At 41.0% G+C, this 14,690-nt stretch overlaps 1 protein-coding gene across 8 annotated transcripts; it reads left to right on the top strand.

Moving 5' to 3' along the window:
- Positions 1–3,119: 3,119 nt before the first annotated feature.
- LOC135106311 (eukaryotic initiation factor 4A-I-like) lies at positions 3,120–12,147 on the top strand. Of its 8 annotated transcripts, none has more exons than XM_064015192.1 (8): positions 3,155–3,264; positions 6,751–6,765; positions 7,853–7,979; positions 8,841–9,483; positions 9,711–9,883; positions 10,314–10,483; positions 11,048–11,197; positions 12,100–12,147. In XM_064015192.1, exons 1-7 carry the CDS (start codon positions 3,239–3,241, stop codon positions 11,190–11,192), a joined length of 1,299 nt encoding a protein of 432 aa, XP_063871262.1. In that variant the 5' UTR covers positions 3,155–3,238; the 3' UTR covers positions 11,193–11,197; positions 12,100–12,147. The 8 variants fall into 8 exon arrangements, with proteins under 8 accessions (XP_063871266.1, XP_063871265.1, XP_063871262.1 ...); XM_064015194.1 differs by having other exon boundaries at positions 3,164–3,264; positions 7,856–7,979; XM_064015196.1 differs by lacking the exon at positions 6,751–6,765 and having other exon boundaries at positions 3,120–3,264.
- Positions 12,148–14,690: the final 2,543 nt, after the last annotated feature.

Raw genomic sequence — 14,690 nt, 5'->3', positions numbered from 1 at the left:
TCACGAGTTTAAAGCATTAATAAAAGTGTAGGTAGGTCTTCTCGAGTTCCGTTTAGACCACTAATGAAGACGGGAAAAGATTAAACTGACCCCACAAAATATAAGACAATGTGAGCATAGTTTTCTGATTTAGAGCTTGCTTTCATGAGATGTTAGAAACGTTGAAATATCGTCCTCGTATTGAGCTTCCCTCTATTAATTGTGTACTTATAAAATATAACTTAGATCCTGTAGATATGTAATATAAAAAAATAAGACCTATTACACAATGAACTGAGCGAAATCTACATTGTGGAGATTTTTTTTTTTTTATGTAAGAGGGACACTAGCCAGATTCAGATTCACTACTTTCCTGGGTGTAACTGTGTTCTTGTTCTCAAGGAGAGAAAGTGAGTAACCCGCCTTATCCGTCAACTCAGAAATAATAGCGATAAGCACCAAGAGACTGAGATGATCGCTAAAGCTGAGCCACACCTAATCTCTCTCTCTCTCTCTCTCTCTCTCTCTCTCTCTCTGGGATATAGTTCTATGACCCCCGCAGGCTCCTAGACGCCCCAGCAGGTCCAGGGGTGTGAGGAAGCTCTTTGTATTGGCCAGCAGGCACCCCGCAGGCCTCCCTACTGAGACCCTACCAGTGCGAACTCGAGTTGTCCCTTGGTCTTCCATTTTCTCCCTCACACACACACACACACACACATAACCCACTTCCCATGGTGTGTGCACATTCTCAAGGCGTGCAGCGAGGATCTGGTAACACTGGGAACGTAATAGTAGCAAGTAACAGAAACCCAGTTAGCTAATAATGGTGGTAATAATAATATGAAGAAAATGACTTACCTACGGTGTCTGCTTTAGTTTATACAATTTTTGCTCTAGTGTAGCCTTTATGGTGCGTTCTGGAAGTCTTTTAGTGTCAGAAGAGGAGGAGAGTGGGGTGAAATAAGAGGTCCTAAGAAGAAATACAAAGCAAAACAGGTCACAGGAAGAAGAAAAGAAGATGAATTACTGTAAGCTGGCATGACGAGGAAACTTGAAGAGGCAGGAGAGAGAGAGAGAGAGAGAGAGAGAGAGAGAGAGAGAGAATTATTATACTTGTGATTGTAACTGTCATGTGTGTGTGTGTGTGTGTGTGTGTGTGTGTGTGTGTGTGTGTCCCTGACCCACATTTAATACGAACACTGATAAATTGAAAGATGGAAGAAGGCCTAATAAAGATGATCTCTCTCTCTCTCTCTCTCTCTCTCTCTCTCTCTCTCTCTCTCTCTCTCTCTCTCTCTCCCTCTCTCTGTAGTAGTAGTAGTAGTAATAGTAGTAGTAGTGTTGGAACAGGTTTAATAACTGAAAAAATGGAACTCTGATTAATATAAGACAAATTAGTGAAGACATATTTATAGACAGCGATGACACAAGCATTGCGTCACAGTAACCCTTATTATGTTCTTCAAGTCTCTGGAAACTGAAGTATGAATGTCATTGTAGTAAATTATACCTTTATTCCTACAGTGAGCATGCTGATGAGGCGAAAGCTAATGATGAAGACCTTATATTTGTTAATGGTCAGAGAGAGAGAGAGAGAGAGAGAGAGAGAGAGAGAGAGAGAGAGAGAGAGAGAGAGAGAGAGAGAGAGAATGTGAACTAGAGCGTGCAAAGTACAGTGCTATACATGTGGACAAACCTGCAGACACGAGTTTGGGGTGTGTCGGGGGAGGGGGCTAAATGTGTGTGTGCGTGCGTGAGTGCGTGTGGTGTAGGCGGAAGAGGCCGACTAGCTATTGCCATCAGTTGAGCATCGGTCTGCGAAACTTCTAGATTTCCTAATACTTTTTTCCCCCTACAATTACTGGTTTAAATAAGGATTTGTTTACTGCTCTATAAATCTATAGGTCTCTGCTAACCGCTAAAGTTCAAGGTTATCGCCGTATTGACAGAGAAACGTGGAAATGTGTCAGGTTGGCGTGTCCATGACCGAGAACATTTCAGAGAGCGCCTGGGAGAAGAGGGGGTGGAGGAGGAGGGGGAGGGAGAGGAGGAGGAGGAGGAGGAGGAGGAGGAGGAGGAGGAGGAATGAGAAAGTGACGTCATGAGAGAGAATTGGCGGTAGATACAAAACTGGTACGGTGAACTTAGCCTACTCTCGTTTTCTTTTCTTACTTGTCCTACCGCTACCTGTTTTTCCTTTGCATATTCCCTCTGAACTATTTTTTTTTATGCTGTTTCCTTTAATCAGTGTTACGGTGTTGGTCTACTTTTATTTATTTATTTATTTATTTATTTATTTTTATTTTTTGTGGCGTGCAGGACGGTGTATTACTCGCTATTAATGTTCGGATTATGATGATGCAAGGTTGTATGGTTTCAAGATACGTCATGTTCATTCAAGAAAGTATTACTCTATGAAAAATCTAAGTAGAATATTATCAGCTGGTTTTTCAGGATCTTATTTTAGGAGTCAATAGTTTATAGTCACCCTCAGTCGTGTAGTCTTGTTAGCATACACTTATAAAAAAAAATAGAATGATTCACTGAGATTTTAACGGGATATAGTGAAGAGTGATTCATAAGTACATTAATTATTTACATCATAGTTATGGATAATATTAAGTATCCTCTCTTGAAATGATAACACTTCAATTAGTTCTATGAGAATTATCAGATTGTTCCCTAAATAAACAATGCATTATCCAGAATTCTATCCATCTATCTATCTATTTATCTATCTATCTATCTATCTATCTATTTTCTATGAACATTACAAGAGAGAAGCTACAATAAAAAAAAGTAGGCATATATATGGCATTTCCTTTATAATGCATCGACATACCCGTGTCCAGTCCACTGACCATCCCTGCCCCAATCAATCACCTTTACAAAGACAGCGCAGTGGTGGCAGCTACAGACCTTTTGTAACACCTTTGTGCTTGTAATCGTACACAAAAGTCGTCGGGAAGTGTCAAACTGGTGGGAAACTTCGGCAGGCCTGCAGAGGACGAGCAAAAGTACAGGTTTAAATGCCCCGCCTTGATGACGTCATCCTCCGCCATCATGGGATTGCATGATAGAAACTAGTTCCCTGACAAGCTTGTGATTTACTCTGAATATAAGCCAAATGAAGTGAAATAGGGGCCCAGGGCAATGAGAGGGGAATATATGGCAGGTATTTACAGGGTGTGTGGGAGGTTAGGTGTTAGGCGGAGGAATACCAGGAAGGTCCTTTGAAGGGAGTCACCGTCACGTCAACATGTCCGACAAATACGACCACCAAAAGTAAGCTATTTTAAGGCTTTCCTCACTGTTTACCCTTGATTTTTCGGGACCTACTAGTGGTTGAAGATACGGGCTACCCATCTCGATTAGTGAATTGGCCCTCCAGGTGGAAATTAGCGGAGTAAACAGTGATTGAAATGAGGTGGGTTAGAAGGGGGGACGTGTAATGGCGACCGGCAGGATTTTCCACACATTTATTCCATTTACTCCACTTTTACTCCCCTTCCTTCCCTTCCTTGGCCTGGGAATTGTAGATAATCTTACAAACTCCCCATGCAGTGCTTTATTTCAACGAATTTTAGGGTGAATTAGTGAGATGTAGTTAGGGTGACAGCATGTGGCGAATTTTTTTTCCCATGGTGATGGAACATGTGCAAGATGAAGCAGGTGTTATATTTAAGGGATCCACAGTGTTTCTGGTGCCTTGGGGTGGCCAGGTGTAGAGCCCAGGTGGGGAAGTCCAGGTGAGCAATGGGTGGTGACTCAATTCCTTCATTTTATGATTTGCAGACTTATTATTGGGCTAGATCAAAGCAAGTGTCTTATTTAAAGTATCCATGGTGATTTTAGTGTATCAAGGTGGCCAGGTGTGAAGCTCTGGTGGGAAAGTATAAGTGAGCATGTAGTGGGGACTAGAATACCTTCATTTTCGTAACTTCAGACTCGCTATGAAAGGAAAATGCTGGTGTTCTAATTAGCACGCCAAATATCTAGGCCTATTCACAAGAAAACCAGGCCTGAGAAGTATAGAGCGATATCTTTGTACCCTAAACTAACTAAACTTCAACTGAACCCATCATGAAATCTAAGTATTGCTCTTGTTGACTATGAAGATAAAGCAGGTGTATTTTAGTGCTGCACGTGCCTGTTAGTGCTTTAGGGTGTGTTCCAGGGTGGTTAGGGTGCTCGTGGTGTGGTTAGGGTGGCTAGGACCGGCCGATATTCATTAGATAACGACCCCGGATGCGTGTTCAGTTATGCAATCGACCGTGTCACTACACCCTTACCCTCAGCATGGGGACGCGCCCGGATGTCATGGGGACTCGCAAGGTAGTGTCTGGGAGGCTGAGGGAGGGTACAAGTAGAGGAGGCATCTGTAAGGGAACATTATTGGAGTCAGAGGAACAATGGAAGTTTACCGAGCTTATTGTAGTGATGGATTAAGACTTGTATTGTATATTGATGGGTTTATTTCCGATACTGCATTTCTGAGTGACTGAGAGCTGCAGGTAAAGTAGGTATATGCAGGGAAACTTTATTGAGGTCAGGGGAACAAAGGGATTCTGAAATTAACTGTTTGCTTTGTAATGGAGTAGAGTTTGTTACTGATGAGTATATTACTGCTATTCTGGGAGGCTGAGAGGGATTGCATATATAGGCCTTTGTGAGCAGACTTTATTTAACCCATAGGAACAAAGGAATTCTGAAATGTGATGTATTCAACATAAAAGTGATTTATTCATTATTGATGCTGTGTTCCAGAGGGGCTGAGGGAGGTTGCAGGTAGAGACTTCTGTAAGAAAACTTTTTGAGGTCAGGAACAAAGGAACTCTAAAATTTGCTGTGTTTATTATATAGTGATGCCTTTGTTACTGATGCTGTATTCTTGAGGGGGCTGAGGGGGAGCACAGGTGCTGGCCTCTCTAGGAAAACTTTTTTGATCCTAGAGTAAAAACAGAATGATGAAATTTTTCTCTCCATGAATTTATAGGTTAATATTGTCTCTTTAAGTGGTGTAATCAGCTGGTTAGTGGCTTTCTCCTTACACCATCATCAGTAATGCACAATATACCAATGATAACAACCAGGCTCAAATAGTGCATTGTGAAGTTCAAGAAGTTAAAGGATTAGTAAGATTTGGTTAGGAAGTGGAGTTGTATAGTTTTCCTCCTCCCAGCCCCAAAACTATGAACTACCACCTGGCCTCTTGTGGATAGGAAAAAAAAAAAAAAAATAAAAATAAATAAAATAATAATAAAAATAAATAAATAAATAAAAAATAAACTAGATAGGAGTGTGCATCTCTGAATTTCCTCCTTAGCTCACAGGGTTGGATATAATATTGTCTTTTGTTGGATGAATAGAAATGTATTAAAGTAGTCTTAATGTATATTATGAGGAAATTCAGAAGTATGTATTAGCTGTCTTCATATACGTTATAATGATGTTTATTGTAGCTGCTGCCATTATTATTATTATTATTATTATTATTATTATTATTATTTGATGTGAGATGATAAGAGTATAGGAATATAAAACTGAATGTAGATTACTAGCATGGATAGCCAGTGTTCCTTTGTTTCTTGTTTGTTGTCTTACCATTCATGTGTGAAGTGGCTGTGTTATTTTGTGTAGGTGAAGTCAAGGTGTGCGCTGGTGAAGGGAAGGACTGAACAGTGACAACTCTTAAACTTTGTGTAGGGTTTGCTAGTGTTCTTTTCAGACATGTATTGTATTATTGGTAATTTTGTAAAATTTATTGGTTGGCTGTCATAATTTGGCTTGCAAAAATAGAGCATTGCTTAGTGTTTAGTCTATGGGTGTGGCAGAATTGAAAGGATGATGGGAGGTAATGATAGAGGCAGGGTAGAATAGAATGATGACTAGTCAGTGATATAAAAGGGCTTAGGGAATCTATGCTCATAAAGTGTGGCAGTTGTATTTTGCCTTTTAAGAATATTTTGTGATTAATTATTGCATATTGGATAGTATTGTTTCATTGGTTAATTATCTGATGGTGAAAGTTTTGGTGTCTAAGCCATCTCTGTGTGAGGGAGTTATTGGATGAAGGATGTGTGGTGGGTTGTCTTTTAGGATGACTTGTTTCCAAACGGAGAGAAACAGCTACTTTTCTTATACCCATTGAGCTGGAAACACTGCCAGGCTTGCCAAAACATCTGTAACCTTAACCCTGTGAATCTGTTAAGATGTGCCTTCAGAAGTTTTTATTAAGTTATTGGGGTTCATTCATTATATCTACTCAAGAAAGCAAAATTAATTTGCAGTCCATAATATTCCCAACTGTTATGATCATGACAGTTGCCAGGGGTGAGGCTGTTATGTCATGGTGTTGGGTGTCTAGTGTTTGTGTTACTGAATGAAACACTCTAGAAATGCCTGGCACTAACACTGCCAACTATCAAGGTTACATTTGGAATTTGTACCGTGACTAGAATAGGCAGTGCCACTTGGCACCCAGCTATGTACTAAACTTTGGGATGCCTGCTGTTGTCTGGCCCCCTGACTGTGGCTTTGTGTTTCCAGTGCATATTGATTTCTAAGGCAAGATTTTTCTTGATTGTAAACTTTAATCCTTATCTTTGGCATCAGATGTGATGCTTATTTGAGACTTTAATTGGATTTCCAACAAGAATTTAGATTTTTTAAAAGCATATACATAGTTTGTAGATGTTCCCAGTTTTAAGAATTTGGGCACTTCGTAATTATGAACGGAAGACTTCTAAATTAATTTTCTCTCCTCAACAGGGATGGGGAACCAAGGTAAAAGACTGAGGACTCCCTATGGACCTTTCCTAGGGGAGGACTCTGGACTTGAGGAGAAAGAAACCATATTAATATTGCAATACATTAACCTATACTTAACATCTAGATTTAAGATGAGCAGTGGCTAAAGCATGGATTTTAATTTGCACTAGCTTTTGTTTCTTTCACTACATGGACTAGAATTGTTTTCATGGGCAGTTTGACTGCCCTTGTTTGCTTCAATAGAGAACTAGAAATTAGTTATGTAACAATCTTACTGATAAATTAAGTGTGAAATTTCTTAGGTATTTTAAGATGAAATTTACACAGTAGCAATAACTTGAACTCCAAAGAAAATATGGCATTCATTTATAAGGACAATGATAGTGTGACTGGCACTTATTGGCACTCACGTTGTTGTTGCTGAGTCGCACCTGTAATTAGGAACCACCCTGTCCCTTATCTGTGTGAGTGGTGAGGAGGCTATTGTCTGGGTTACCATTGCTGGGGGCAGAGGCAAACATATTTTCTTTGGCAGAGGCAAACATATTTTCTTTGGCTTTATGTTATTGGTGCACCCTCCTTCCAAGCCTTGGTTATTAGTAAAACCACTTGTTTTATTTTCTATTGCCAGTTTCTCTTGAATCTGATATTAGGATTGCTGTGTTGACTATTGGAGAAGTGGAAGAGAAAATAATAACCATTCCACATTGCCTTAGAAAGAGTAATATTGAATGATGATGAATACACTTCTCAAACGTGCTTGAAACTTTCCCTACAAGCTTCACGAAGGGAATAAATTTTTAGTACACTGCTCACTGCTTGAGAACAGCAGTGTCTCTCTTCTCAGCACAATGTGTCAACACAGCTGGGTATCTTGAGGGTACTGAAAGGGGATCAGGATGTGCTAAATAGTATGAGTGGGACTGTGAGGGGATGGATCAGGGTGCTTTGTTGTTACTTTGTTACTGAATGGTGTAAGAATTAGTAAGAGCTGTGGGAAGCAGGGTGTGCAGGTGTTTCATTGGGCAGGCAGTCTATGGGTGGTGTGGGGTAGTAGCAGAGCATTGGTGAATGTGTGCTAACTGGTATCTTGGTTGTATAGTAGGGATGAGGAGTGGGGCTCGGGTGGAGGCGGATCCACCCCTAGCGGCGGCAGTGGAGACAACAAGGACTATGATGGCCCTGCTGGCATGGAAGTCGATGGAGTCATTGAATCTTCCTGGACAGAGGTGAGAATTCTTGTGTTTTTATATGACTTGCAAAATATTAAAAAGTTGTGAATACGATTTTGATTAAGGAATTTTAGGATGTAATATTCTTAGCCTTCACTTATTTAGTTTCCATTCTTGCAAGTTTAATGCAGAGGCAATGAATAATAATCAGTGAGGCATGTTAGTTGCAAGTCAGTTCTCAGTATGAAGTCAATGCAGAGAGGAAAGGTCCTGTACTTGAGTGTTGCAGCTGTTATGTATTGATTGCCTTGCCACAGCCAGCCCTACTTTGCTGCAACCTTGAGTGTACAGTTAATGCTTGCCATCATGAAGGGACTTTGGGAGCCCAGGTGTCAGGGTTGGTCAGGGTTGGCTGGTTGCTGAGATGAGCTACATAGTTTATGTTCATTGTGTCAGGGCACATGATATGTATTGAAGGCAAATATTTCTGGAAAGAAAGAAAAATACAATAATTTTGGTTAGTGAATTGTGCATCCACTAATACTGCTTAACTCTCAGTAGACTGAGCAGAGCAAATGGTGCTAGAACATCATCTCTACTGACAACACACTGAACTTACTTTTTAGTGTTCAGTGTTCACTGTTAGAGTACAGGTTACTTTCTTAAGAATTCATGCTATTATGTAGGATCACATTTCTTTCTATTCAAGTATTAATGTTTTATCTTGAAAGGTATAGGATTATGATGTAAGAAAATTAAAGGTTCCTCCTAAACATTGGCCTTGGTAAAGATACACAAGTGCCTCATGCTAAACATTGGCCTTGTGCATTCACTCATCTTTGGGAAGGGACATACATTAACTTTTACAGGTATGTCTTAGATATATTGGTTTAAAGACTAACTAACTGATTCCTTCAGGTGGCCACAAGTTTTGATGACATGAACCTGGATGAAGCTCTGTTGAGAGGTATCTATGCCTATGGTTTTGAGAAGCCATCAGCCATCCAGCAGAGGGCCATCCTGCCCTGCATTAGGGGCCACGATGCCATCGCCCAGGCCCAGTCTGGTACCGGCAAGACGGCCACCTTCTCAATCTCCATCCTGCAGAGGATTGACGTGAAGTCAAATGAAACGCAGGCGCTCATCCTGGCCCCAACTAGGGAGCTGGCCCAGCAGATCCAGAAGGTGGTGCTGGCGCTGGGTGACTACATGAATGTCACCTGCCATGCCTGCATTGGCGGCACTAACCTGCGGGAGGACATGCGGCGCCTGGAGATGGGTGTGCAGATCATCGTGGGGACGCCCGGCCGTGTGTACGACATGATCAACCGCAGAGTATTGAATCCCAAACATATAAAGATGTTCGTGCTAGATGAGGCCGACGAGATGTTGTCTCGAGGGTTCAAGGATCAGATCTACGATGTTTTCCGCTTCCTGCCCAGCGAGGTGCAGGTGGTGCTTCTCTCAGCCACCATGCCGGCCGACGTCATGGATGTGACGACCAAGTTCATGCGTGACCCCATCACCATCTTGGTCAAGAAGGAGGAGCTCACCCTAGAAGGTATGTGACTGCACCTGTCTATCCAGGCATTTGTGAGATAAATGTTGCATGAAAAAACTGCCTGTGCCATATTATTTATGGATGAAATAATCTATCAATCCTCTTCTGATTTTGCTTGGCATATGTAGGTGTTTTCTGTCTGTATGGTTTACGAAGGTATGTATCTCATCTGTGAAACTGCATTTTTACAGATCTTCCATCTTGAGATGACAAATCTTTTCCCTCAGGTATCAAGCAATTTTATGTGAACGTTGAGAAGGAAGACTGGAAGCTGGAGACCCTCTGTGATCTGTACGAGACTCTCACCATCACTCAGGCTGTGATCTTCTGCAACACCCGCAGGAAGGTGGATTGGCTCACCGACAAGATGCACCAGAGGGACTTCACGGTGTCTGCCATGGTAAGTTGAGGCGCCAGTGTTCCCTGCACTCAGCTGCAAGCAGTTCTTGTTTGTGGTGAGTAAATAAGAAAATTGGACATAAAAGGCAGAGGAAACAAACACTTGTTCAGGAGTTGTAACCAGGGATTGTACTGGAGATGAAGTTTACAAAACCATTATTGAATTTGCACATTAACTTGGGATCTAATATTTGAGGATATTGCTCAATTTTTTTATGGCTTTAGTAACTGTCTTTGAGTTTGTATGCCATCATATAATAGTATTACATCAGACTGAAAATAAGAATACAAAATGTAGAGGATATGAAATGTTAATTGTAAGAGATTTGCTTTTTGGATAAGAATAACCACATTATAATTTATTTAGCCCAAGCTGTAGATCTCCTGCCAATGTGCCCCACTGTTACCTAACCACCTGTCCACCACCACAGCATGGTGACATGGACCAGAAGGAGCGTGACGTGATCATGCGTGAGTTCCGTTCTGGCTCCTCCCGTGTGCTGATTACGACTGACTTGCTGGCCCGTGGTATTGATGTGCAGCAGGTGTCGCTCGTCATTAACTATGACCTGCCCACCAACAGGGAGAACTACATCCACAGGTGAGTGGGAAGGAGCAGTCTTCTTTATTGATTGATTGATTCTGGGACTCTGGCTCTTGTTGACTGTTCTGCTTTGGCTGCATCCTTTAGAGATGTGCAAGGAGTGATCCATAGTAGTTTAAGTAAGAACTGTAAAGAAAATTTACTCTTATCAAAGTAGAAACACCAAAAATGTGTGAGTGGTTAGGTCCTGGTGCATGGAGACCCAGGCTGGTGTGGTTAGTGGGCATTGGTTCTCTCTTTCCTGTAGGCCTTGGGTATTAGGTGGATTTTTACCCCTTTGGGAATTACACAAGTGTGTGGTCACCATGCTGTTGCTACCATCTGTTGTAGGGTTTGATGGTGTTGCATACAGGTAGTGCTTGTAAAGTGTTTTTTCATACAGCAAACTGAAGAACCTATTGGCAAATGGGTGGATGGGTTCCTAATTGTAGAAAGAAAATGTGATAAAATTCTGATTTATCTATGATTAACTGCGCAATTCATTCAACGGAAAACAGCTCAATAGTGTGGCATGCCTGGACAGTGCTAGGACCCAGTCAAGCAAACCTGCGTTGTTTTCAGGATTGGCCGAGGTGGACGTTTTGGCCGAAAGGGCGTTGCCATCAACTTTGTGACCTCTGAAGACACTCGAATTCTCCAGGACATTGAGGAACACTACCGGACCTCCATTGAAGAGATGCCCATGAACGTGGCTGATTTGATTTAATCTAGGTGAGACAGTGGCAACAATAAGGCCTCGGTTGTTGTTGCTTTGACCTACGCTCTTTTGTCAGTTGGTTGTGCACGCACCTGCCTACTGCTGTTGCCCAATCGAAGCTGGCCTATCTTGATCTACCCCCCTGAGAGCTTGGACACAGTCTTGCCTGCCCGAACCAAGAGCTGTGCCTGAGCCCGAGTCTGAGCTGTGTGTCTCCTGGGATCCGAAAGTTGGCTTGGAGTCGAGCGAGTGTTCCAGGTGGACACTTTTACATTTGCCTGTGTATTTAAATATATCCAGGTGTTTTTCATGGTTTCCAGTAGTAATTAGCATTAGCCCTAAGAAATATTAAGGGAAATTACCCTGTTATTTTAATTTTTGTAAAGATATTTATACAATTACGAAGGTCAAGAGAAAAAAAGGGACTAGACAGAACCGCCCTTTAAAGCGGCGGCGCCCTGTCCTCCCTTGTACCAGCCTCCTCCTTCCCTCTTCCTCTTTCCTCTTCCCTTAGCTTCCTTTACAGCACTCATCTGCTGCTGGCCTTGCCCATGCCTCTTTTTATACTTCTGACCTTTTATCTTCTTCTCCAAGTTGTCGTCACAAGAATGGGAAGTAAGTGCAGTTTTAATCACAACTTAAAGAGCAAAGCAGAAACCAAGATTCAGTTCTTTAGAAATCTTATATCGTTATGTTCTATATGTCTGATGTGCTTAAGAAAGATAGTTTTAGGTGTATGGCATGGTTATTATATTCAAAAAAGGCGTCGCCGGAAATCACTGTCTATAATGTATGAGAAGCTTTGGTGTATTTATTAATAAAACCTGTAAACACCACACTGCATTGCTTTCATTGGTTCATCTCTGCTTTCGGTGACCATGGTACGTGTGGTCTAACGCAGTCTCTGTATTTCCAGGTCATGACAGCTGTGATGCCAGGGTCAATAAAGCGCCAAGTCATCGTACCTATGGAATTATCTATCCCCCTTTATCTATCAGGTGGCTGTTATGGCCTGGAGCTGTGCTAGTTGTAGGGCAGCAGCTGCAATAGAGTAGGTGCTGGGGTTTTGTTGGTCCTTGGGTTTTTGTTGGTCCAGAAATCCAAGTTACAAAAACTCATCTGATATTTGCGTCTGCACTTAATGGACTTGTGGGTGAATTTCACGTTGGGTAATTTATTTGGGGTGAGAAGGTTCTGAGTGGTGAAAAGTTTTGCTTGGGTTATGCTAAAGGAGAAAGTAGTGGTTTGTTGAGTAGAACAGTACATAGTGATGGTTGAAGAAGAGGTGGGTTTGGTTGGTGGTGGTGGAAGTCTATTGGTTATTGGTTCATGGATTTGAGGTGGTCCAGAATTATCAACCTATGGTGTTTATTATAAATGCTCAAGCAATACCAGGTAACAGAGACAAGGCATCTACATGTATACCTCACATTCCCATATACAGTACACAGATAATACAGCTTGCATATTATAAGTTTAGATTTTTTCCACAATTTGCCCATATTATTTTTTTGTGTAGTTTTAAAACTCACTTCAGTCAACATTTTTGTAATGGTTTTGAAGCCAACTAATGTTATATAGCACTTGAATTTTGTGTAGCTGCTTTGTCACTGGTGGGATGCAACCAAGCTTACCATAACTGTATGCTTCTTATTGAACGTTATCTTTTTTAGTTGAGGAACTGGCCAGATTTTATGTCAGTTGGATACTTAAATCCCAGATTATGACTTATTCAGTAATCAGTTTGGAGAATATAACTAGTTAATACTTATGAAAAAAAAAATGAAGTCAACCTTTCAGTTTTGGTCACTTAAGGACATCGTTAACTGTCTGATTTATTATCAATGATGCATTTTTTTTTCCCTTTTACCATTGAAAGATTCTATGGTCATGCAGATTTGGTGTTCGACATTGTTCAACATTAATACAAGCATGGCATGGCGTGTCGAGGGTTGAGGTGTGGACTGTATCACGGAGGACCAGAGGTAACATAATGAACACTGGAAACCAATGTAAGCAAAGAAATAAGCATGGTTTAGGATGCCGAGTCTGCGTCTTAATTTGCAATAACTTACGTTTAATATACAGCGGATACAGTGGGCTGGAGAGAATGTAAGTAGCAAGAACACGTGCCAGCCCCTCTATATAAAAAGTTTCTCTCTCTCTCTCTCTCTCTCTCTCTCTCTCAGGAGCTAATAAGCGTGAGTAATACAAAAAAAAAATGTAGCTAATTATGATCTATTAAACTTGTCTACATTTTTTGCTATATGTTCACTATTGACCGGAAGATATAAATGAAAAATGAATGAATAACATGATATTTTCAACTCAATACAGGCGGAAAAACAAAGAAGGAAATATGTAAGACAAGCGAGTATAAGGAAACTAGGATTCGCGGTCATTTGATTAACAGGAATGGTGTTACCTGCAAGGTAAGCATCTTGACAACAAACGGCCGCCAGGAAGTGCGTGTGTTGCTCTTTACTCTGGTGATCTGGCTAGTTTTGTGCTACTGCCTTGCGCTTCCTAACCGCCAGGGGTGAATACACGAGGAAAGCAAGTCCTCAAGATGCCGTGAGTGAGGACAAGGGTATATTACTGCAGCTTAACCATGAGTGAGGTGAGATGCGCTATTTGATCCTGTCTCCTGGTCATTTTGTGTTCATGAGTGGTAGGTAGATAGACGTAGTTACGATCTTTAGTATTCTCTTAGGTCTCCTGAATAGCTGAAAAATCTATATCAACTTTTTTCGTAGATTGTTAGGAAATATAAACACACGCACACACAATATTAATGAACAGCCTACCTACAATAAGGAACATGCACCACTTGTTGACAAATACGAGGATACCGTTTAGATACAAAAGAATGAGGAAATTATTAAGAAAATAAACATATTTATAAGACCATCACTCGAGTATGCAGCAGTAGTATGGAATTCACATTCATGTTGAAAAGATAAAGTGCAAAAATCTATTGCAAAATGAATACCTGGCTTGAAAGGTCTTAACTATGACGAAAGGTTGTGCAAACTGAGGCTCACAACACTAGAGGAGAGACGAAAACGAGGTCACATGATTATTATGTACAAAATTATGTAAAAGGAAAATAAAAGATCATAGATTTTGTAATGTCACAACAATAAACACTAAGAGGTCACAGTAAGAAACTAAAAACAAAAAAAAAAGAAAGAATGATGTAGCTTTCTGAAGCTGATCTCTCAACTCCCTTGAAAAAAAAAATAATGCCATTACTCCGATGATGCTTAAACATATGTGTTACATGATGGTACAAAGTAATGCCAAAGAGATAAGCCACTGACAAGAGTCCTCTGTTTATCTATTTACCCATTTATTTTCTTTTACTCGAGTGAAGAAAGGGTAGCCTAGCTACTGTGCGTGTCTGGCAAACTCTACGCGCCTTTACAGAGAGCGAGTTGCATTCCTTAAGAGAAAACGTAAGCTTTTTGAAGGGTGTCAGAAATATAAGTGAAGCAAAAGAAATGG

Source organism: Scylla paramamosain, chromosome 13 (assembly GCF_035594125.1).
Source record: "Scylla paramamosain isolate STU-SP2022 chromosome 13, ASM3559412v1, whole genome shotgun sequence".
Taxonomy (NCBI): domain Eukaryota; kingdom Metazoa; phylum Arthropoda; class Malacostraca; order Decapoda; family Portunidae; genus Scylla; species Scylla paramamosain.
The sequence above is the reverse complement of the archived record's forward strand: the minus strand, read 5'-3'. Positions and strand labels throughout refer to the sequence as shown.